The sequence below is a fragment of the Lampetra planeri genome, chromosome 12 (genome assembly GCF_965212315.1).
Source record: "Lampetra planeri chromosome 12, kcLamPlan1.2.h2, whole genome shotgun sequence".
Taxonomy (NCBI): Eukaryota; Metazoa; Chordata; class Hyperoartia; order Petromyzontiformes; family Petromyzontidae; genus Lampetra; species Lampetra planeri.
In genome coordinates, this window is record NC_136118.1 from 10,143,705 (window position 1) to 10,170,457 (window position 26,753).

General features: G+C 41.9%; 1 protein-coding gene across 2 annotated transcripts; it reads right to left on the minus strand.

The window, feature by feature from the left end:
- Positions 1-1,519: 1,519 nt before the first annotated feature.
- LOC144721658 (uncharacterized) lies at positions 1,520-26,253 on the minus strand. 2 transcript variants are annotated; one of them, XM_078599475.1, is made up of 10 exons: positions 25,291-26,253; positions 21,513-23,610; positions 20,063-20,162; positions 18,384-18,464; positions 15,665-15,769; positions 11,762-11,903; positions 11,167-11,296; positions 9,123-9,250; positions 5,874-5,954; positions 1,520-3,039 (listed from the first exon to the last, which is right to left on the minus strand). In XM_078599475.1, exons 1-10 carry the CDS (start codon positions 25,370-25,372, stop codon positions 2,951-2,953), a joined length of 3,036 nt encoding a protein of 1,011 aa, XP_078455601.1. In that variant the 5' UTR covers positions 25,373-26,253; the 3' UTR covers positions 1,520-2,950. The 2 variants fall into 2 exon arrangements, with proteins under 2 accessions (XP_078455601.1, XP_078455603.1); XM_078599477.1 differs by lacking the exons at positions 1,520-3,039; positions 5,874-5,954; positions 9,123-9,250; positions 11,167-11,296; positions 11,762-11,903 and adding an exon at positions 11,915-14,407.
- Positions 26,254-26,753: the final 500 nt, after the last annotated feature.

Sequence of the window (26,753 nt, forward strand, 5' to 3'; positions counted from 1 at the left end):
TTCAGAAGCGACCTGGACACAAATGATCGCTCAACAAAGTTTTTCTTTGGGTCTTTCGGTAAAGCCACGTAGATAAAAAAAATAACCAAAATATCACGACGTTTCGATCGCAACACAAGCAATCATCATCAGGTGAAAACATATATCGGGACTGCTTCTGAAGCAGGATGTTATATAGGTTTGAGATGGATGTAGCCCAAGGGTAAGTGGGCGGGGCTAATTTGCATTTATAATTTTTTTTATCTACGTGGCTTTACCGAAAGACCCAAATCATATGAATTCCTGCAGTCACGAAAGCTTTAAGTCAAGAGAAAATATGTCAAGGACTATAGTGTTGTTTTTCAAGCATCGCTGGGCATTGCTTAACTGGGAATGTGTTTTTAAGCTACCAAAGTGCTGTCGCCAGCCACATGCCTTGCTGATTTATAACACTCGAGTGGTTCCTTTGTGCAAGGTTACGTTTTTAAATTGTTAAAAATTTTAACCACGGCCTCGTGTTTTGATTACACCTTTTGAATGCGCATTGAAATGCACCGTTCGCTCCGCTGGAACACTGAAGTACCACTTACGGTTCTGCAAGTCACTTTCATGAGGAAACACTGCAGCTGAGACTCAAACGTCATTTTTTGTTTTCTTTTTTTTTTGGTCATAGAAGGCTTTGTACAGGAGTCGAATAGCAGTTCTCTGAAAGGATATAATGTTACACGGTGGAACAGAACACCGGTTTCAGTAGTACCAAGGTTTTTTTTTTGGTAATGTGTTACATGCCGTACAGTAAATAAGTAACCAGATGCCATCCGGTCATCAAGGCTGAGTTTTTGTTTTTAGTGAAAATCAAATCACTAACGGCCCGATCTGAAGGCTGAGCGTGGTCTGCAGGGGCCTGCATTGGAACCCGTGCGTTCCAGGTGAATTCCAAGATGTGAGAGTGAAGGCAATAGTCAAGATGATTCCGCATGGGACATTGGAAGGGAAGAGGAAATAAATGGATCAGCTGATGGGACAATATAATAAGTTGGTTGTATGGATGTTGAACTTCTTTCGTAGGCAACCGCGCTAATTGGAGGTGCAGGATGGGACTCTCTGTGAAAGATGAACAACATCTGTCGTACACATCAACCCTCAGTTATTAGGATAGCACCAGATATATCTAAAACTTTTTGCTTTTAGTTACAAAATGGCTGTGACATGTATTCCCCCACATGTGAACAGGATTTGTCTTTAATTTAGAAAGCTATTTGGCAATTAACTAAAAACGAGATCTTAGATATGTTTCAAACTCAAGACGATAAGCATGGTTAACATTTTCGTTATTTTTGTTGTTAAATAGGTCCCGTGCCATCGGTCATGCAGAGCTCATCATCAATAATCTACGTCCCTAGTTTATTCTGGCCACGATGAGTTTTTTACTCGACTGTGCGATACAAATGAGTCAAGTGCTGAGACTGGCAGACTCACAGATGGACACATGACATTTCTTAATATGGAGATTTAGTTTTAACAACTCAAAGATGCCGAATAAAAAATATACATTTTTATTAATGTACACCACAGGATTAATTCCAACAAATTTGAAGCACTTCTACTTGGAGTGATATCACGTAACAATACAGCATTTATCATAAAGTATAACAAAACCCGTGAGACTACTTTTTCAACAGAATACCAGTTATATTTGAACACAATAAGTGATGTAATGCATAATTTACAATTAATAAAAATGTATTCTAGTTGTTTAACATAAAATAGCGTGATGTCAAAATATTCAGCTCTGACAATCTACTATATATACACAACCTAAATATACAGAATCTGTGATAATATACAATCCACCAAAATGAATCAAGATGTGTTTTTTTTTACCTACACATACACGAGTATAAGTATCTAATAGTATATAGAGAATTTATCATTTATATTTTTCAGAAAATTACATCTCTAAGAATCTGATTGACTGAACCGTTACAATACGTCAATTATCCATTGCATATCCAACCATCAGGTATCCATCCTGACCAGTGAACCGCCCACACCCCAGTGTTTGTGCAAGGTGTAACTGTCATGTTCCATTAATGTTCACACATTTCACCTTTCCACAAACAGTAATGTCTTCTCAATCTCGTGTGCAGTTACTTCCAAAGCACAGTTAAGCATGTCCCCACATTTAAAGTGGTCTGCACTTTATTGTTGGTCCGGTGACCTATTTGTGCATGGCGCAATTGCCCTTTTCTCTCGATGTTTACATATCTGACCTTTTCAGATATCCACCTATACCCCGGTCCCCAGCGAGTCATATATGCGGCGTAGCATTGCAGCTTCAAGGAAAAGCACACACATGCACAGGCCAACACCGGCCGTTGCACAGCGACTCGATTGTATGCACCTGTGCACAGCATTAATGGCCGTGCTCGCGTTTCTGAGGTGTTCTTCTGCTGCTCCTCCCTTCAATATAATCCACTTGGACATGGAGCTCATGCTGAGTGTGACGCTTTTGACGTTAATTTGAGTCAACTCGGCCTGTAAGAATGACGTGGTAATGGTGGGTCACATGCACCAACACCTCGACAGCATTGGCGCAGGGGAATATCTAAATAAATGTTTATGTCCATTGATCAAATTAGTACTGTATAGAGATAATTTAGAGATACCCCACTGATATATAACGAGCCTTCTCATGGGTTATTTTTTTTTTATCTCAACAGGCAATTGAATATTGTGTAATGGCTCCATATTGCAGAGAGGAACTGAGAAGGAAGGCAGTAACGTGGATGGAATGTCACGAATCCGATTCTCACGCACGGACAGAACATATTCCCACAAAGAAATTGGTGAGTGTATCACGTGCACAGGATGTCATGGTTAACGACCCGCAATTGCAATCGACACGTGCTTATTTTCCGCTTATTATTGTAGTGGTGTATCTGTAAATGGATCGACGCACGTATCTTGTTTACTGGATGATCATGGCGACGAGAGTGACGATGATTATTGTCAGGGGTTGAACTCCAGTGCTTCCGACTGCACCACCAGCTCCATTTCCTTGAAGAAATTAGAGAAAAAAGTACAGTAATATTTTTTTATTAAACTCACACCATCTTAATGCAAGCCTACTTTGGAAAATATAAAATTTACCAGGCTCTCAAAGGTCCATTCGCTCTTTCTCTCCCCCGGCCGCTTCGTGGTGAATTTCCACACATCTCTCTGTGTGTCTCGGTTTGTCAAATTTCACACTTAACTCCTAATTTTAGCAATCTTTGGAGATCGTAATCAACCAAGCTATGCGTTAACTGTGTGTTAGCCGACTCTCTGTGTTGCATTACATTTCCAAAAAAAATGCTACATTTTGTTTTCTCAAACTGCCTATTTCTCTCTCTAAAATTTACCAGGCTCTCATAAGTCCATTCGCGATTCCTCTCCTTCGGTCGCTTCAGGGTGGATTTCCACACAACTCTCTCTAAAATGTACCAGTCTTGTTGGGTCTTTCTTTGACATGCTAATTTCTCTGCTCCAGCAGACCCACCTCTTTATCTGCCCCCCCCCTCTCTATTTAAGGCCTCGACTATGTTGTGAGTCTCTCTCTGCTTGTGCGTCTGTCTGTGTGTCTCTGTGTCTGTGTTTTGTCTCTCTCTCAAATTTAGTTCTACCTGATGATGGTTGCTTGTGTTGCAATCGAAACATCGTATTCTATTATTTAATGTATTTTCTTTCTACGTGACTTTACTGAAAGAACCAAAGAATATACGTTTTTTTATGAACATACAGGGTGCTTCAAAAAAATGTGAACACTTACATGGGACTATCGTTTTTAATGGAAAAATAACGGATAATACACTGTAACATGATAACAAATGGATGTTAATAATTTCAAAAAGTCAAAGAGTCTCCACTTGTTCGCAATCAGCCAACACATGCCTGGAATATTCCCCAAGTGGTCTCCAGAGCCCGGAGGCACATTTCTTGTGGTATTGTTGCAAATTCTCAGAAATGTTAAACATTTTTTGAAGCACCCTGTATTACAATCAGCTTTTTTGTGGCCTTTACAAATGTATTTGCAAAGCAATAATAACGTTGATTCGAGTCCCACCTATAGATAGATGGTCTCTTGAGTACTGTAATCATAATTACAGCTTGCAGGGTTTCTTTAATTCAATAATTCTAATTGTCAAACCTGAGCAGGGAACCATGTGTACCTTTCAATTTCTGAAAAGGCTAATCTCGTGATATCTGAATATTCATCGGCAATACGGTGACACAAATTAGATTTTCAAACAGCTTTAGACAAGTGCTCATTTGAATTAACATTGTCCTTCTCAGTAAACCACATCATAATATGTATGCGACAATTGGCACATCTATTTTATCCGCCAAAAAAACCCATTAAATAAGTATCATTATAATAATTCGTTGAACGCTAATTAGAGCATGGCTTTCAGAAATTGTGCATCATTGGCTGTAGGGAGGTCTATAATAGATCAGGTGAGATGTATTTGATATAAAGTTGTCTCTAAGGAACTTCTGTGGAGGAGTGACAGCACGGTCGTTTGCGCACCCATTATAAGCCCGCAAACCTGACACTCAATACCCAGCTGAGGATAACATCCGTGGTGAATGATATCTGAATTGGTACTTGCCCCCCCAGAAGAAAGTGGAAACAAATGACGAGATGTGCAGTGGACACCTCTGGGCGATCTGTCCATGGATCGTGATGATGATGACTGGCCCCTCTACCCACCATGCCCTTTATTCACCAACTCGCACTGACCAGCATGGCGAAGTATGGTCAAACAACCCCTATGACCGGCAATGGGTTTACTGGGCGGTAGAGTATTGTTATAACGTAAACCTATGCAGCTTTGCGGTGTAACTAACAGATGTTTGTGACATTTGCTTGAACAGTTTAGAAATGTGAAGATGTGAAAGAAGAAACATTCTTGAAAAAGCCTCCAGAAAACAACTACTGTATTCACAAAGCCGCATAAACTGGAGTCATTGTTATCCCATCTGACTTCCGCATTAAATTATCTCTGTGGTTGCACATCACCAGTGTGAAGAACTATCAGGGGAGGTACTGTGACTGTTGCTCTTTTGAGCCATGTTGACATTTTAATCAACTTCAGCACATGTGGCAGAAGTAATGCAGTTGGTACATATCGTGTATTTAACGTGCATGTGCTCATTAACAAATACAATTCCTAACCGATGACTCGACTACGATGGGTATGCAGTAATTAATATGTGTGTGAATTGCAAACAATGCTGTTATTGGTTTGTGGAATACATTATTCATGTCAACTAAACTGCTTCTTCCAGTTATGTAGAAAAATATATTTGCAAATGGGAGTTCATCATCAATGTAAAATGTCCATTTTACTGCATTTAGAAATACCCTACTCATCTTCAATAACAAATGTACTGCAGTACTGTAATTATTATTTCATTTAAACAATAATATTAATTACTCGGAAGAATCTTAGATTCCAAGATGCATTTTGTTGAAAAACGATACTGTTCTAAGACTTTGGTCATTAGCATTGGAAAAATACAAAATTCACAAAAAAATCTAACGATATTTTTTGTTTAACAGCGATGCTGTCTGGAATCAGAGGTTACACAAAAAAATACAGAAACAACTTCATGATAACAAGCGGAGCTACGTTGTCAGCAGAGAACGGTGGAGCAAAAATCCAACACCCGAGTATGCTCCAACGTCTATGGCTCCACCCCCACGACCTTCACGGTGTGAGGAGGCCCCCATCTGCCAGTGGATTGCCAAAAGGGCTGTACTTGCACGGTAGCAAGGAGGAGTCTACTCCGCTATGGATCAGTGAAAAATGCAAATGTTAATTCGCAAGTGCAGCGAAGACCTGAATTACCTTGGCAGCGCTTTGTTGCGGAGAACTTTCCGAGATCGTTACTAAATGAGATGGCCTCCAGCAACCGTAAATCCACGTCACCTGAAATGAAACCCAAAAACAATGTTCATGCGTATTACCAGTTATTTTGTACTCCTTATATTTCACTACGGAGTGGAGTGGTGGCACGGAGGTTCGCACACTGCACTATTAACCCAGTTTGATTCTAAGCCACGGATAACGGCAGTGGTGAGTGATATTCCAACTGGTCCTGAGCACACCCCTTTTTAAATCCTTTATATTAAGTTCACTTGCTTGCTTGATTGCGCGCTTACGACCGTGCAAATCTTTCGGTCGTTTTTTAACCCACTTCCCGTGATCCAATCGAGCTGACATTTTGCACACAGACTCGTTGTGCATGACAATTTATTTTGTCCAAAATGTTCCACTTTTTAGGATTTTTTTTTTCATATTTAATTTAAAATACCAATGTGATAAAAATGAAACTCTTACTTAAGAAAAACAGAAATGAATAATAAAATAAAACCGATGCCACGCATATAAAGGATTTATAGTGAAAAACTTTTTTTTACGGGTTAATTTTTCCAACTGACATTGGCCAGCTTGGTGAAGTATAGCCCAACAATCAACCATAACTGATAGAGGGCGAGGAGGCCTAATCCAGTAGTATATTGAAAAAGGGCGGTAAAAATGTTACTAATTATGCCACACTTAACTTTCATTTATTTATTACCTGTGCAATATTGAAATTCTGTGTCCAATCTGATACAAGATAGTGGCTTTCCAATATTTAAATATTGGGATATTGTAATGAATATGATTATGCAATATGATCGGGCTAATTAAAACACCTTAGGTGTAGCCACATTTTGGATCACATTTCATTGTACAGACACATTATATAGTTTGTTTTAAAATATTTTTGTTACGTCAAAATATTAAAAACGCAGACTTTTGACACGCTGACTAAAATACATTTACAAAGTAATGCTGCATCAATCCGAAATGAATATATTTCAAGATGCCTCTGCCCAGTTTGTAACTCTCTGTAGGCATTTATAATTTATAATTTGAAATATATGAGCCTGTGCCAATGATTTTCTATCTAGATTTGAAGCTTTCGTGACTGCAAGAATCCATACTCTTTGGTTCTTTCGGTAAAGTCACGTAGGTATAAAATAAAACAAATCACGACGTTTTGATTGCAACACAAGCAATCATCATCAGGTGGGAAAACCACAGCAAGAAAATGTTTTGCTGAAGTGGGAGGGAGAGTTGCCGTGGTAAGAGGTTATATAGGTAAGAAAGGGGGGAGGGGCAAGGGGGGAGAGAGAGGGGGGTGTGGGGTAGGGGGAGGGGACGCGAGGCTGGGGGGGGGGGCGAGCCCTCTCAGCCTCCCACTTCTAGCGCTGTGACTCAACCTCGCTGTGAAGCTTGAAACGCAGCATGATATTTGCAAATTAAATACTTCCTCCGAGGACAAAACACACCGTGTTAGAGCACTACCGAAACCATGCATATGCACATTGTGTCTTCCTTGCTACATACCCCCCTCTCTTTAACGTTATACAGTTTCAGAATGGAGATAGAGTACTATCATTTTAGATGTAGGTTTATCTTTAATGTAAGGCTTAGTGGGATTTGAAAAAAAACGTTACAACTCCATGATCACCGATTCAGTTTGGAAACATCCTGTTTGTGTTTTTTCAATGCACAGTTATTGTATTATAGTCTGTTCTTGTCTCCCACCCTTCACACGCATCGCTTTAAATCGCAGACAGAGCGGCCACTGTGATGTTGCAAGGCTGCAGGCATTGAATTACAACAAGCCAACCCCAAACTAGAACTCCAAGAACACAAAGGGTTTCTTCTTCTTCCCCTGTCCCCAATTTAAGTGGCATTCACCGACATCAGATGAAATTTAGACCGAGCTTATGATCAGTGGGATGAGTAAGGGGATACATTTGATGAGTGCAACAATTTCATTGGAAAAATATCATTTTTTTAAAGTTTATAAATGTTTTTTTATTCGACTGTTTCAGTCAGACAATTAAAACATTTTCCATACACTACTGTGCGATATTCATATGATATGATGATGATAATGATTCGAGGTTAAAACAAATAATTCCTGTGGTTATTCACATTTACAGGTCAAATGCGTGAAATTACATCAAAGCACAGTGAAATGATTGACTAATCGATAATTTATTGATAAATTGATACACTGATTGAGACATTTATAAATGATTGATGATTAATTATGACATTGATAAATTATTGATGAATTGGCTTGCACAGTTCTGTGTTACTGTGATATCATATGATGCCCTGATGACTGCTCTCTTAATCACAGGATAATCAATCAGGCGAGTACAACAAACTGTGATGACTGCACCCGCACAAATTAATTATAATGCTTATATTAGGTATCCGAGGAAGGAATATTTTAGCGTTATGCTAAAATTCTCCACCTCAAATTATTGAGGCCAAATTTTGTTCATGCCAATTTGGAACAAAAATAAGAATAAGAGTTTGGATAAGGTAAAGGACTATCACAGTTGCATCAAAAGCAGCGTTATTTAATGACGTTGTGATGAATCCCACATGGAGTTAATGAGATATTAAAACTATATCCAGGGTATGTAAGGACATCCGCAACGGATGCATCCCTGTGGACATGTTTTGCAAAGGGATGAATATGCATTTGCAGTCACAGTACTTCAGTGTAAAAGAAAAGAAAAACGCAATGATTATAATGAAAATGAATATAAGGGATTGATTGCTTTTTCCACTTTGCCGCATACTTGGCAACAACATCCTGCAGGCAAATTATCCATGAAAGGAAATGCAAACTATCTGTGCTGTGGCTTATCATTACATGTAATCAAAGGCCGACATTCCAGTGTAGTCACCAAACTCCACATGTGCCATGCTTGAGCTTAATTCAGACCAATGATCTAAAGGTGGAAACTGGGAATTCTTTGTCTTTTTGACTCCATGTCACTGGCAGTACATGTCAGTGGAAATTACAGAAACCGTACCAGGTGCGGGCAACATGTGAGGCATTTTTCTCACCGACACTGGAGATTTAAAATGCGGTGCCGATTCCACCTTTTGATTTTAGGGCCCTGTTGGCTGCGATTTGCATTTTGCTAAAAGCATTCCTGCTAACAGTCCAAGCAGACAAGGGTGTTATTGTACGTGAGAACGTAAAGCGTGACGGTGTTTTTGTGATTTTTTTTTTACCTGCGACCAAAAAGGTGATGTTTTGGCAAGGTGAAGACACGCGCAGGGGGCTTGAGGTGTCCGGCAGTAAGGACACCCTCCACACGGCGATGTTCAGGGCGCTGGCTATTGTCCGTCTCAACTCATATCTTCGCAAAGACATGAGGCATCGGAGAGGGAGGGGGGTTCGTGGTGGGTGGGACAGGTGGGGGGGGGGGGATTCAGGCCAATGACAGGGTTTACACGATATTTTTACAGTAATCTTTACACATTCATTTATATCAACAGATATGCGCCAAATGTGTCACGTGAAATCTTTACAGCTGACTAAGGTAGCAACCACGAGCATGCTTCATTCAATTTCAGTAGGCTTTAGTGTCACATTCCGAGAGGCAAATTACTTGGTTAACCGATGATGGGATTCATATATCTTTAAGTGTTTAGCACAAGACTTAAAGTAATTTACAACTTTAAAATAAAATCAACAAAACTATTTTTTTGAGAGCCCAAATTTTAAGATGTATGTATTTTGAACTTATTTCACACCATCCGTAGCCAACCATGGTAATCGAATTTTTCTACTCGTAATTATAGACTCTACTATAGTTTTGCAAAATTTCCTATTTCTTAGTTTTGATAGATCATCATTAGAATGTACATCAGTCACATTGGTGATTATCGTCCATGTGTACGGCATTTTTATATGCCATATTTTGGCTGGTGTGGGATTAAAAGTCCCTAATAGTACCGCTGCAACAGCGAGGAACCGTAAAGCGCTCTGTGAGAGGATGCAGTAAGAGTTCATCATGATGCTCTGGGTGGTTATAATATTAAGGCCTGACTAATTGCTTATTAGTGGTTTAGGTGATTTGCCGATCGGCAAAACCAGATTGTCATGGGGCTTGAGGACTAACGTGGTTGGACATCGAGGGAAGTGCAGAATTTTTTTTACCGTTTTACTGTGATTCTATGTGTCTATGTTTAAGCTCGCTGCATTCACTAACCAAAATTGACCAATGTGGGGAAGTACGGTCTAATACCCCCCATGACCCAGAGAAGGGGAAGACCTCATCCCACAGTGGATTGCTAAGAGGGCTGTATATGTGTGCAAGTATTGTTGAGCCAACCATCGTGTTCATGCATAAGTGCAGGACTCTAATTTGGATGCTTCCAATGAATATAATTTTTGCAACTAGAGAGGGCCTCAACTTGTCTGCTCTCAAGCAGGCTTACAATGAACTCATTCAGCTGCTAAGTGTGCCAACACAAGTACTATCAGTGATTTGGGAAGACAGTTTTGTTCGGGAAGCTTTCGTGACTATGAATCGGCTGATGCAAAACGCATTTGAGAATCTGAAAACTGTCCTTTCTATTAGTAGTAGTCGTAACATCATGAGTAGTATTCAACTTACACACATTGAAATTGTTTCAATGTATTTACCCGGATAATTCTATACACAGTATCTGGTAGTTGCTGTTTGGTTCACAGGGATTCTTCTCACCTAATAATTTTGAAACCTGCAAACAGAAGCATCTCCATGCTCCAGCAACCACAAGCGTGGTTTCCATATTGGTCAACTGCTTATAAACAGCGAGGTTGCATTTTTAGTTCTTTAACACTGATAACGGGTGTCAATTGAGGATCCCCAACTGCAGTGGTGCAGCCAACAATTTGCAAGTTGGGGATGTTCTGTGAGAAAAATATTCCCAGTGGTTATTGGTTAAATTACATAAAGGATCTGCAAAGTTCATCCCACACTTTCTTACAGAAGCCAGGAGTTCTACTACACTATAACTAAATTAGATATACCGTACGCAACTACTGGCTGCTGTCAGTACCGAGCCTGCTGTCCGTGCACGACCGTGTATTTAAATGTTTCCGTAATCAGCATAATCAGCATTTGTCATCTTGGCACGGACTAAAAAAAAAATACCATGATTTTTGTCCAAACCTTCGTGGATGTCTCACTTTGCAATATATATTTAACAAGACATGCGGTGGTGTCTGGACACCAATGACACTTGCAGTGGCCATGCCCATGCCCGACTGACAACTCCGCCTCACCTGCTGTAGACGACGCCCCTGGGGAAGGAGAGAGTGGCGGATGCTGCGCCGTCAGCCGGGGCGATGGTGCCGCAGTCCAGTATCGCTCCCACGGGCGTGCCGTCCCACACGGCCAGCGAGCGCCCCACCACTGGGTCACGGCGCAGCACACGTGCACGCAAACAGAGTCACACGGTGGCCCGCAATCGCCACTCAGCACACGATGGTGGTGAAGCCTCACACGTGTGTATCCACAACTCTCGCAGGAGCCAGATGGATTTGTTCCATCACGAGACAATGAGAAACGGCAACAGCTTGAGGAGGCTTTCATCTAGCAGTGGATAAATCATGGCTGCTGATGATGATTTGCTTACTGTCTCTGTTCTCGCTGTTATCCACAACCACAACCTTTGTCTTTCTTCTTCGTCTTGCGTGTGGCATAAATGAACAGAAACTTAAAAGTCTACTTCCAAATTTGGAAGACACGCGACGGCTCAGGTGAGCCTGAATAATGAATTGCTGCTGTGCCTCCTTCGAATTTGCCGAGTTGGCGGCGGTTCGCAACGTGGTCTACGGTGCCTTTGAACGCCACCAAAAGGAACGACCCGACACTGACCCGTGGCATCTCCACCAAGCGGCAGGTTTGCCTCGTTGAAGACGATGCGGGATCCCAAGGGCAGAGGTCCCTGCTTGCTCGTCAGGTCTCCCATCTCGCAGTGAAAGGGCCGGCTCGTGTCACAGCTCCTCCCCTCCCCCTCCTGTCAACGTTAACACGGTTACAATGTAAACCTATAAGCGATTTTCTTAGGTTTTTTCGGTAAAGTCACGTAGGTAAAAAATTAAAATTAATAAAAGTAAAATAAAAATAAAATAAAAATCACGACGTTTCGGAGGCAACACAAGCTTCCGTCTTCAGTGGAACCGTCACATTTAAATTTTTTACCTACGTGACTTTACCGAAAAAACCTAAGAATATGAATCCTTGCAGTCACGAAAGCTTCAAATCTAGAACCTATAAGCGATATTTAAAATTTAACACGCAAGGCCCCATTGAGCTGCATAGCTCTTTTTTTCGGAAGCGACCTGGCCACAAACGATAGCTCAACGAAGTTGGCTTATCTCGTGTGGAAATGTATAATAGCCAAATACTCGAAACGCATGTTGATTCTAAATGTGGAGGGAAAAAACGGGGGATACGGATATCACTCGCTGGCAAGAATCGTACTCAGGGTTTCCTGGTCAATAGTGGAGCGCGTGAACCCCTGCACCACTGCTCCCACCCCATCCTCAGTTCAAAACCAAATATAACTGGGGGGAAATGGGTTCTTATTGTAGGTATTGTAAAAACCGAATTTAACTGGGCTAAATGGGTTCTTGTTGTTGGTATTGTGCAAATGTCTTACACGGGCATTGATTAAAACAGTCTGATGGATCCACAGGATGCACAAACAATGCAGGCAGTGAGTCATTTTGCCTATTTGTGGCCCATAACAGTTCATGCTTTAGCGATTAGGTTTTGTTATGAAATCAAAAAGGTCAAAAGTACATCAGTGCTTGCAATACGGCTTATCGGGGACTTATCTTTGTTATGATAAAGCAACTCAAACCAGTTAAAACAAATTGAAAGTTCACACAAAGCAAATAAGTATAATGACAATAAGTATCGTTAGTTTTGTTCGATGGTAAATGCAGACATTTGAAATGCTTTGCTTAGGTATAAAGCAATACTAACAATGGTGCATTGAACAATTGAATATTTATGAAGGGGTAAGAGGAATTGGAGATGCAGCAGATTTGTGATAGATTTCTTAATGCAGCATGTCTTTTTATGCTCTGACATCTAAGTATGACCAGGGCCTAATCTCAGTCAGAACTGTCGTGGGTTGTGCTCCAGAAAATATGTCTCCCGCCGACATCGCTGTTGGGGTTTGGGGGCCCTGGAAAATATTCCGTGAGAAATTAAACTCCAAGTATAACTAAGTATAAACACCGATTTAAATATATTTTTCAATTACAGTATGAGAACATTTTAACTAAATTTTCTGATAAATGAAGTGAGCATTAATTGAATTATTCTAACCTCCAATCTCAGGAGTGCTAATTAATTACCGTGACTTAAATATGCACCACCTGAACCACTGGTTTCTTTTTAATGAGCGTCAAGGTAAGAGCACCTGTTTGTATGGATCTCTCTGTGCCTGGGTACGGTTGAAAGCATAATCCTGGATTAGCTATTCACCAATGTTTCCATTCATTATCGCTCCGCAATCCATTTTACCTTTGGGCTTAGTTAATATTTCCTGCAAAATAACTACATTTTAAACAAGGCATGCCTATAACCTTATGCAATGAAAGGTCGACTACAGCACTGGGCTATTGTGGCTGTATGGCTCTCTCATTTGTTGTCGGGTCGCAGAGGAACCTCCTGGCACGTGGAGTGAAACGTCGGACATTGTGCCGAACAACACGCGGTACAACAAGAAAACAGGGCTTCGTTAACGCAGCTTACAAAGTCCCAACAGCAGCTCCCGCTACTGGACTTCACCCTCAGAATTATCTTACGAACAGCTAAACCAACAACGTTGTAATATTTCAAAACATCGTGCTACATTAATGAGAATACTGCCATGTTGTGTGATTTAGGAAATGCTAGAATACCTTACCCATAGTTTAGGAACGCTTTCCAAAAATAGCTTAAGCTAGAATTCGTCGTAAGCCGGATTTGGGCGACAACAGACAAGGCGACCCGAAGAAAACTAAATAAACAACTTATATACACACCAAGAGACTCTGGCAGTAATCGTGTTTTGCGTACTACATAACTGAGCATGGCAGAATGTGGCATTCTGCAGTCAATCCTATTGTATTATTTCACCACATGGTAGAATGTGTATGATATTCACTGTGGGATTGCCAACAATAGGAAATGTAAGACTCTAATCCTGACGTGCGTTTGTACACGAGCAATTATAAAGTTATATTTATCTGCTGTATATAATTAAGTGAACCCATGCCCATGGTTACCTCGATTATCCACGCGCACTGGTCATCCTTACTTGGGTTTCTTTTTTCAAATGGATTTTACAAAAATGCAAATATTATTAAAGACTTTCAGAAAATCTCGTCAGCCTTCCACATCCAGCGAACCTCAGCCTCCCAATTCTGCTTCATAGTGATGATTGTTCAGATTATAATGCACCACGACCATTAAACCCTTACTCACCATACATGGGGGGGATGTCCACAAATGGTCATCACTGGTCTGACGAAGTTGGTATAATGGACACACAATTAATTAACTGTACAGCAGTGATTTTCTTCAGTGTTATTACTTTGTACATCTGTAACTGTAAATATTTAATTGTTATTAGCTTATTAAGTGTTGGGTGTTAATTACTTTAAGTCGAAATTTGGTAATGATTTACTCTTGAATTATCTGCAGTTTGTTGAGGCACTCCCCTCAATTAATCCGCATTAGAAAGGTTTTACTCTTCTGAACAATGGTTGATCAAATCCAGCCTCACTGAGTATCCACGCAAGTATTACATTTTCTCAATCATAATTTTCCAGAACGTTGCTTGGCTGGCTTGGAAAATGAATTATTGAGTATAAGATATACTATATTCTGTTTTATTTAACCCTACATGTCTATATTCCTATGATACTGCAATACCATGATGACAAAATAAGGTGAGATGGATGTGGCATGCCCGTTTTATTCCCACAACAGCAATTGTACATTTCCGGCAGAAATTACGCGCTGGTTAATTTAACCCGTAGGCTTTCGCGACCAATATAATTATCCATAATAATTTTTTGGTCAGACCACCGAAGTAAAATGTGTTGTAAACTTCCTCCAACGAACACAGCCAACTAATAAAGTTGCCACGGGAATCAACGTGATAAATGTATTACTGCTTCAGCACACTGGCGTGTTGTTCTAGGTTGTGAGCCGGCTCTACGGCATACCGGTGTGGTGAAGCAGTCACATATTGGCACGTTTGTTCAGGGGACAACCCTTATTTACTACTTACTAACTATTTACTAACTATTTTTTTACGATTTTTTTTTTATTTTACCAGGTAAAGGCCCACTGAGCTATATAACTCTTTTTCAGAAGTCCACAAATGATAGCTCAACAAAGTGGCTTATCACGTGGAAATTTATAGCAGCCAAACACTCGAAACGCATGTTTCTAAATGTGGAGAATAAAACCGGAGGGCCCGGAGAAAAATCCACGCGACCACGGGGAAAACATGCAAACTCCAAATATAGAGGCATCAGGGTCGGGATCGGACCCACGACCTCCTGTACACCAGGCGAGGTAGTTAACAGCTCGCCATTGTGGCGCTGTTATTAAACGGCCGTGTTAGGTGGAGGGCTTAGAACACACATTTCACTTAAGCGATCTGACCCAAACTCCATCATGAATCCGAAGCACTGATTGTATGATAAAAATTCACAGTACTGCACACAAAAGGGTTCAATGGGCATTAGGTTGCAATGTGAGTCGGCTCACCTCTGAGTAGACGTTATAGGGGTTGTAGAGGCCTCCTAGCCGGGAACACCGCGCCGTGCTGCTGCTCACTGCTTCGGACTCATTATGAACCTGCCATCTGTACCCCTAGGCAAAGATGGTGCACGGCATACACGAATGTGAATGTGTGTGAATGTACGTAGTGTACCCTCATAAAAAAAAAACACATTAGCTTTCCAATCAACATCTTCAAAACACATTCCATATATGTACTGTATATGAAACTGCTTTCATTTGTATTACCATGTCATATTCTCAAACACTTTGAACACCTTTAATATTGGTCTTCCCTTTCTATAAATAAACCACATAAGTGCAATTATAGTCACGATAATTATCGAGGTCCCCCATGTATAAATAGGTGACTGAAAATAATACTTAATGAGAACTTTATATCCTACAGAGATACCTTGGAAATAACAATTCAGTGCCTTCGTCTTAAAATGGTCGGTGTCTTTCGTGAAGCCCTCATTTGACGGTTGTGCGGTGGTTAACGCACTTTGCTGTCAACTCAGCATCCTCAATGCATTCCCTACCACAGGTCAACTTGGCCTGGAATAAGTAACTACGACAACGGTGTGCAAACATCAGAACCGAGGAGGCAAAGCTGGTCAGATGTGGTGCTGACCATACAACCCCCTCGAATGCGATGTAATGCTTGTATATATATATACATGTTGAACTTCTTTTGCACCATACGTAGCCAACCGTGCTAAGCGGAGGTGCGGTACAAAATTTTATAAATAATATGTAATATAATATAAATAATATAAATATTCTGTGCTCACTAACAGAACTTGCCCCAATGGTCAACAAGGCTATACTGGGGATCTTTTTCTTTATTTGTGTTTATGTTGGTATTTATTTAACAACATGCACTACGAGATAAATGTTTCCCACTACTTAATGTTTAACATTTGAATGGCATAATAAACTGGCATGATGTAAACAGAACACGTTTGACTCAAACACGCCCTTATATGGTAAGTTAGAGCCTTGTTTAGAAAATATGTAAGAGATGTTGTTGATGTTAACTCCCCACAGATAGCTCAACTTTGTAAATTCACCTTTTACATTCATTGAATCCATCTAATCTCAACAAAACATTATTTGTAGACGATGAGATTTGAATGGCATATCAAGTTTCTCCACAACACTCCTCATTATTTGTGAAGGGTTTCTGAAATCCAATAATTGCTTGGACAAAGATTGAGGTGTTTGATTGCACGGGAAAAATTAACGGATTTTTTTTTACAAACAACTCCTGGATTTTGCTTCTGAAATAACTTGGTGTCATCCAAACGAATTTTAAATAATTTAATTGCCTTTTTTGCTGATGCTGCAGATGCACTTATCCTCCCTGAGGGCCACACAGGATTGGGCTGGGCTCCTAAAGTAATGACTGCAGAGCTGCACTTAATGCTCTTGATGCAAAACTGTGATGCTTTAAGTACCGGTTTTTTCCTTCTCCACTATAAATTCATCCACTACAGGTTATACTGCATTATGGTAAAAAAAACCCTCTCCAATTATCTCAAAGTACTGTAACATAGCTTCCTGCTCAAATAAGTGATAGTTATGGATACATTTGGTTACAACCCTGACTTAGTTGTAAAAAAAAAATCTAAATTTTTATGATGGCATGAGTCTATGCATAGAGGACAACTGCTGTTAATATGACTCGGTGTGAAGTGATGGGCTGATTCAACCCCCCAAAACTGGATTTGAACTTTAAAAACGCGATTGTTAGCTGAGCAGTTGAACCACTAGGCCACCCGGATTGATTTTAAAAAAAGTGTGGTCGTGGTAAAATTGGACAGTGGATAGCATTCCATTTTGGGGGAATAACAACACATCCACTGATCAATATACATTCTAAAGCTTTCAATGAATACATCACCTCGCATGTGTAAAAAGTGATATATGTAAATTCGTATGTGTTGTACGTAATGGGTTTTATGTGACCTCCTGAAGTCACTAGAGGCAGCTTTGTTCACCACAATTTTAAAAAGATTATTGACATTTTAGTGAATTGCAACCCACAATTCGTGACAATGCATTGAATTGCCAAAGGGGTGAATCGTATATGGCTTAATTCTCTCGGTGCTGATGTGACGCAAAGTGCTTTAACGCCCATTCAGAATTACTAATTAGTTCTGTCGACAAACGATTCAATGGAACAGCTCACATTGACATCACCTTTCATAAAGAATGGTTAATATAAGTACAGCACACGCACTGCATATCTCATTAATATTGAAATGTTCAGTAGTAACTAGTAACACTGTCACCTCGTATAAAGAAGTAGGTGTCAACATTAATTGGTAAAAAAAAAGTAATTCATTGGTAATTTACAAGTAAATTGAGACACCGCAAAGCAAATGAAAAATGTGATTGAAGTACTGTGAGGAGAAGCAAACGTAGGGAGAACTCTGTTGTATCTCAACACATAAACATGTATTAGTCCATCTGCCGATTGGCCCTCCAGAACAAAACAACATCCAGCAGAACATGTCCAAGCAAGCAATCTCTGGAATGGTTTCAACATTGTGGGTCTCATTAGCAGAGGCTGATGGACTAATTTTTTTTAATCTACCTGTGGAGAGACAGAAACGGGAGTTCTGCTTTTGTATGCTTTTGCCCATGATGCACCATGGCAACCCACGATGAACTGATGTAAGAAGGCAGGGGAGACCAATACCTGGGCATTGGGATTGTCGTACTGCAGATCCACCTCTATAGTGGTGTCGGAACCACTGCCGTCTGGATACACCAGCTGGGACTGCAGAGGCGAATGTAGAGGGATTGATTAGGAGTCGGGTGGAGAGAGAAGAATTGGTACAAGGTAGAGAGAGATTTGCGACAATGTTTGTGGGGCAAGATAGGCCCGAACATACGCTGTTACAATCATCACAGAGATTATGCAATTGATTTACACGCAGTAAAAGGAAATATTCATGACATAATTTAATTTATACAAAACTTAAAACTGCCTTTGGGCAATTTCGCAATTTTTCTAAATGTGATGACATTTTAAGCGGAGCTTCGCTGATTTTATTGAAGGAGATGTGGTCTATTGAACACAAAAAACACGCTCACATGAATTGGGAGCTCAACAAACTAACATCTCCTCTGTGTGCCGAGCTGTGTCAACTGTAGCGAAAAAACTTCTGGTGGTGGGACATACGATTAGCATCACTGTGTCAACCATGGCTTTCCTTAAGTAAAGTCACCAAAGACGTCATTTACAGGGTAGAAATTCATCATCCAGTGAAAAGAATTTGAAATGTTTCCAGATGTTTGTGGTCACGATTTTCTTTTTAAAGTCCACACTTTAATTTAGCGCTGACATTCGTGTGGGAATCGACCTTGAGGACTAAAATACAGTTGCTATGAAGAGGCAGTGGATATACAGCAGAATGTAGGAACAAATGTCTTCTGCCCCGATTAACTACAACAGCCATCGAATGTTGATCCATTACTCTAGGCGCTTGTCACAATGCTAATTCCGGTGGGAGCTATTTCTTTGTTGCAGAATAAACACATTCGTTCATTATGGGTAACTTATTACCGATTAAAATGATGAATTGACAGATATTACACAACTTTTTGCCGTGGTTTAAGGGCTAGCACATTAGACTCGCATTCCACGGGTCGCCAGTTTAATCTCCTGGCATGACAGGTGAAACAAATCTCCTGGCCTCTGTCCACACAGTAGTTTAAGTTGGTACACAATATTTGTCAATCATTCAGCGGGTAATGCGAAGTGGGGTAATCTATATGTACTCCCACTTCTTCCCAGCCATTTAGCCAGTGTAGAAGGCCAAAATACCCTGGAGAGAGAGGCTTTCTATAGATCACGTTAGCAGTGGCGCGAGCGCTGCAATATTAGCTTATACACAACTTTACGCACATAATGTACTCGGCCATCTGAGATTAATTCCCAGCCACTGCTAACATCGGTAGTGGTATCTGCGCCGGTCCTAGACATCCTATCACCAACCCATACCAAACAGAGTGGTGAAACAACCTCCATAACTTACACATCAATAATGGATTGACATAGGGCTATAAATTATAATTCTTATTACACTGGCAACTCTAGGTATTACCAAACAATCCATGATACCACAATACATCTCATATAACAAGGGAGCAAAGATTGCCATAACTCGATTTTAAATGATCCTCGAATAGATAAATTCCTCAGGTTAACTTCGTGTGTCCATTGCACTTTCGGGTCGCCATAGAAAAAGCAACTTCTTTGCTCAAAAGACCTAACCCAAAATAAACTGACTTGACTCTCATGCCAACTTCCCCATGGGTATAAGCTGTGACGCCGTGGCAGGCAGACTCAGACCACCCTGCATCTTGGCTCACCAGCAAAATGGTGCCGTTGATTTTGTCGCTGAAAGACACGCGGGCTCTCAGCCACTCGGCCTCAGCTGGCTTCTCCCTGCCCAAGTCGGCGCACTGCAACCTGGCACGCCATGCCGTAGGGGTTGGGGATGGCACAGAGGGTTGGGTGTCAGCGCAGTAATGGTACAGGGTGGGCGAAGGTGGGCAGCGGGGGGCATGCAGGGCACGAGTGTGGGTTTTGTGGGCACCGAGAACAAAGTAGAACGATGTCAGCGCCAACCCGGATTTGGTTTCATCACGAAGTGCGTGCTTTCAAGATTTCTATATCCCAGCAGAAATGGGCCCACCCTTGTCAAGGCTATACATATGGCAGCAGTATTGGCCCAACCATGCAATACGACTACGGTATCTATCTTGATTTGAAGCTTTCGTGACTGCAGGAATACATACTCTTCGATTGTTTCGGTAAAGTCACGTAGGTATAAAATAAACCACGACGTTTTGGGCGCAACACAAGCGTCCATGATCACATCATCAAGTGTCCGTGATCACGCCATCACGGGCGCTTGTGTTGCGTCCGAAACGTCGCGATTTATTTTATTTTATACCTACGTGACTTTACCGAAAGAACCGAAGACTACGGTATCTATTGTTTATGAAACGAATTGTAAAGGATTGGCTCTGTTATGGCTTAAGATACAGTCAATAACTGAATAGAACAGAAAATGGCAGAATAGAACATTCTAATTGAGTATATTTCACTTATATTTTACATTACATTCCTTAGTAGAGTACTTTTATCATTACTATTATTTTGTGAACTTTTACACTGACCATTTTGCCATGTGAATGTATTTTGGCTGAAACATTAGCGTGAATATGTGTAGAGGGATTTGTAATAGGTTGCAAATGCAATGCCACAGATTAAAATTAGTTTTATTTTAGAAAGCACTGTGAGAATGTGTCGACTTTATTCACATGTTTCATACAATGAAGCTCTAACTAGTTTACTTGAAACAAACTTTAGGTGATATATCTGATGCCCTATATCATGGTTTATTCCAGCAAGAAATATCTAAATGTTAAGACGCTCTTTGTTTCATGTTTAGTGTTTAAAAACATCGCCTTTGTTTTTACAATTAAATGCTATATCTGGCAGTACTTCGTGTGCACTGTTGCTGATGAAGGCTCTTTAGTGATAGATTAAACAAGTACACGACGTATACTTTTATAAAATGTGTGTACTTGTTTCATTCATTAAACACACGCAGAATGGGTACGTTTTATCGAAAATATATCTTTGAAAATATGCAAACCAATCACAAACGCTGTAACTGATAAAAAGTTAGATGTCAACATTTAAAGTATGTCACTGTCAACAATCTAGTCCAAAGTAGATAGACAACAAAACCTGTTGCCTTGTCTAGATACTATAATTGTTCCTATTAAAAGAACTCAAAACTGGTCTCACCTGGAGCCATTGTTTCTGTGGATTACCACAGACCTTCCGGCAATGCTGTTGATACCTGAGAGAGGGAGGTTCGTGTCGGAGTAGTTCCCTTCCCTCTGATCTAGGTCCCTCAGCGGCCCAAATTTCCCACTGATGTCGCCGACCTCGTACTGGTCGGGCGTCCCATTTCCTGGCGCAGGCCCCACCACAACGTCCACCGAGAAGGGGTTGAAGTGTCCACGCACGGCCCGGTCGGCGCACACCGCAGGGTCACTGGGCGGTAGTGACCTCGGCATCGACAGGATGTGGACATGCAGCCCAGACACGGCCTTCTGCAGGTTAGAGAACTGGACCAGTACGGACGTGGAGTCAAGGTCGGAGGGCTGCGTGAATACCATCTGGCCCTGCACCGTGCCACCGCCTCTCCACTCGCCCGTCCTAATGGTGACGGCTCTCAGCAGGGTGATGTTGGCGCAGGCCAGGCGTCCCAGCCCGGCGTCTGGGTCGTGGATGACAAAAGAGTGACCCAGGATAGAGTTCGACCCCACGAGAGAAGAGGTGGTGTCGGTAAAAAAGTACTTGGATTTGACAGTGCCCAGTGTGTTGCTTATGAAGATCTTGCCATGCTTCCCAGCATAGTCCCCGGCCTCGCAGCGATATGGGTTGTCTGGGCGACACTCGGCGCTGTAGATGCTCTGGCTTGTGTTCACTCCGTGTGGGTTGAAGTGGCCGCCTGTGCTGGAGCACATGTGTTCGTCCAGGTCTGTCACGAAGCTGATGGGGAACTCATGCACGTGCCAATTGTGGTTGGATGTTGATGGTAAGGACACATTGCCATTGGCGATTTCCACGAATATGTAGACGTCAGAATAAGGGTCATTCTTCAGCTGCCGCAGAAGCACCCGACCCACGACAGGAAACCTGAATAAGGCCATGGCCGTGACAAACTCTTCTTCTGGTTCTATCGAGGCACAGAGCCACCTGGAAGCGTTGGGGTGATGGATCACCATGGAGCGACCGACAATGCTATTGGGGCCGAAGAGAGGCAAGTTCCAGTCCATGTACGCTATGTCAACAGTGTTGCCAAGCAAACTGCCATGCCGACCGCTGAGGTCTCCAATTTCGTATTGGTCGTGGGTTCCATTCGGGAATTTAGGGTAGTCAAGGCCACGCACATCCAAATTGAATGGGTTCCAGTGGCCTCCCACATTGGGGTCAATGCACAGGCTTTCTGTTGCAACATAACGCTGAGGCACTGGGAAATTGTGCACATGGTAAGGGCCGGCCATGCCTCTGAGGTTTTGCAGAGAGACTCTGACTTGGGTCAACTCAAACATGGAACTTTGCTGAAACACAAAATCACCCTTCACCCCATTCATGTTGACCTGTGCTTTAGCGGTCTTTAAACTCAGCGGGATTATTTTTGCACAGCTTTGAACGCTCGCTTTTATCACCAACATACGCCCAATGACATCGCTAAAGGGAAGGTTTACAACTACGTGTGATTTTACTGACAATGTAGAAGCACCGACGGTGACAGATCCCAGTTGAATTGACGACGCTGGGTTGACAGCGGCACACTGCATCACTTGAGCTTCACTCGCAATGTTCACCAAATGCATGCTCACTGTCTTCATATTTGTCTGTCCGAGTGACAGAAGATCGGTGATTATCCTTAGCTCTTGGCCATCGACCTGCCTCAAGTAGGCAACCCCAGCGATGGGACCGAAGAATTTGGCCTGTGCTGTGAGCACAGGACCCTGGGCGTTTTGGATGGTGGCGCACACTCTGGAATCCGTCTCACCATCACGAGAGAGGAGCAGCGAATGGTCAGCGAGTATCCGCACACTCGTAAACAGCTCCGGGGCACTCACAGTGGTCGCTCCGTCATTTGAGCCAATGCTTATATTGTGGAGGATTTCGCCAACGAGCTGCTGGCTGCAGGGATTGGTGGAGTGGCCATAGAGCACCGGATAGGTGTGTACGGACAGCCTCCGTATCTCCGACCCCATGCCAGAGATGTTTAGCTTCACCGAGGTCAGCGTACTGTCGAAGGTCACCGAGCCTCTCACCCCTGCCATGTTCACTTCTGCCACGTATGTCTGCGCCCCAGTGTAACCTGCAGGAATATAGCACACCAGTCAGTCATTGCCTTCGCAAAATGAGATCACTTGTCAATTGTCAAAAAGTTGGGTCTGGAATTTCTGTCCAAATATTGATTCCAATAGGATTATGCAGTGTGAATTTAAATGTATGAAGTGTAACTGATAAATGTTCCAAGAATGGCACACATCATGTCGCTAAATATGATTTGCGTTGTTGTCTATGTTGATCACACATTAAAATACTGAGGTTTTTGGGAGTGGGAGGTATTATGGGTAGATGAAAAAAAGGACAGTATGAAAAATGGGGATTAAAAAACTCATGTGAAGAATTACACACAAGCAAGTAATACGAAGGTCACATAGATCCGATGGCGCGTGGCCTTTTTAATAAATTGATAGATGTAATAAGACATTGCAAAATATGTAAATATAAACTCTTATGGTTATGGAAAGGCCTTCCTGTACTGTACCGTGTCGGTCATGGGAGTTGTTTAATCATACTGCACCACACTTATCAGGGTGGGCTGGTGAAGAGAGAAGCCCAGGACTGGTTCAGGTATCACTCACCCACTCATGTTAGCTGTGGCCAGGAATCGAACTCGGTTGGGTTCATTAATACATTGGGCGAACCACTGCGCCCACCGCTCCACACCCTTTGTTCATAGGGGTGCTTAAGCATATGAATGCGATAAGAAATCAGTCCACGTAATCTACAGTGACTGCATTTCGTCACAATAATCATGACGATCTGTCCGCAGCACTTCACATTTGATTTTGAATGGGTTGCAAATGAACGTACTCGACATATTACAGCAAGAAAAAAAACGTGTCGAAACGTACGCAGTTGTAATTTCGTTTAACTTTAGTTTTTTGACAACTGTTATTCTATCTTTAAATTGTGAAACGCTGCCGTTTGTTCAATAGAATACCCTGGGCTTATTCTCAAGCAGGAACAATGCATAGTGAGTAATTCGAAACTAAAAGGGTCACTTTTAGCCCACAGTAAAAAAACATTGAATGCAGTGTTTGGCATCTGAGCTCCACTGCAACATCAATCGGGAGGTGTTCCGCAAAACGTACACTCATCAATGAATACACTTCTTCAATTCATCATTGTATTTATTATAGTAATCCGGGTAAAATTAGCAAACGCGTGTTGTGACTCCCTCTCCGATGATATTGCAAGTCTCATAAGTAAACACCAACAGAAAAAAAACCCGCGATGAAAGCCGTTCCCGGTTACAAAATGACCGTGTCAAAGTTTCCACATATATTGCGTATGCATGGTCATTCATGTGCATTTATACAACATGGACAACCTGAGTGGCTATTTAGAAACGTTTGTCCCCGTGTGTTCATTTGATAAATCATGACACTTGCAGTATTAAAAAATTACTCATCGGTTACAGCAACACGCGTGGTTATATAGACACAGTCAAGCATGTCTATGTTTTATTATTTCGATTTAAAGCTTTCGTGACTGCAAGGATTCATCTTCTTAGTTCTTTCGGTAAAGTCACGTAGAAGGGAAATAAAAAAAATAAGAAAAATAAAACATAACAAAAAAAATCTATAATTTATTATTATTTTATTATTTCCCTTCTACATGACTTTACCGAAAGAACCAAGAATATGTTTTATTATTATTATTGAGACGTGCAAGTGAGTGAGTGTGCCGTGTGCGCTTTACGAACCGCAGCAAGTGGCCCAGAGGATGACCCGAAGCGCATCGCGCAGCAGGCAACAGCGCACGGGGCGAGCCAGCAGCACCGACATCGTTCCCAGTGTGCGGTGTCGAGGAGCTGCGTCGTGCAGTGACACCCAGCCCACCGGATGATGACTCCACCACCCCACCCTCCACTTACCCAGCTAGTCACTTCCCTTGGCTCCCAGCCACACGGCTAATCACCTAACCACCCCCCCCCCCCAATAGTCCGCCCAGCAAAGCCGGTGAGTCGTTCCACCGGAACCCAAACACCCACTCACGCCGCCAGCGAATACACTCAGCACCCAGCCGACTGTATAATCATCTAATCACCCCACTAAACCAGCCAAGAAAAAATTCACCCACCCACTCAACCAGTTAATCACCCAACCTATACCTCACAGTCCACACACCCAGTCAGTAACTCCACGAAGCAATGCGCCAGAGATTCACACAGCCAGATACTCAACCATCCAGGCGATCACTAACATACGCAGCCTGCAGTCAGCTAGCTACTCACTCAAACCATACAACCCTTCACCCATCCACCAGCCAGCCAACCACTATACTTACCCATCCATTCGCTCGACCAACCAGCCAACCACTCAGCCAAACACCACACCCTCCACGATGCCCCCTACACTGACCACACAGAGGGCAGCCTATGCGCAATTATGCAGACTTCCAATGTTTGTAACGAACTAACTGATGCACGATTCGTAACACAGGTGGCAATTGTAAACCTCTTGACGCATGCATCGCATTGCGTGTTCGAATCCACGTTTTACATTTAAAGGTGTTGCAATATATGAATAGAGATGGGCTTGGGGATGATACTTAGCTCGAACAGATAATGCCTGATTGACGAGATCATTTGGCGTGCTGGAATGTATTGGATTTAATGTATTGGATTGAATAGAATCCCTAAAATTGGAAAATTAAACTCCTCGCCCTGTGTCGTGTGTGTGTGTGCGCATCGATTTATAAAATCCACCGTTTGATGAAGGCTTCCCCAAGGCGTGTCAGTTGCGGGATTTGTTTGACCATACTTCACCACGCTGGTCCGTACGGATTCATGAAAAGGGCTTTGGAGGCAGGGTCGGTTCAGATCGAGAATCAAACTCAGGCTAGCCGGGTTACTAATGTAGTGAGCGAATCACTGCGCTTTAAAAGATCACAACTTCAGTGACCTTTCAATTATTAAAAAAGTTACAAACGGTGATCGTCATCTGCTGTACGGATTCAATAATCTGTAAAAAGGACCATTCCCCAAAACGTCGGCCGGTTACTCCGACCGTACAATGTTCGTTGTAAGGCAGTGCTTATTAAACGAGTTAGGTGAGAAATTAAAGGGGGGGGGTTATGTTCCACTGCCAACGCAATAGCTTGTTTGTCATAGTTGTGGAAGGAAGGAATTAACATTATTTGCTTTATACGTATCAAGGATGGAGT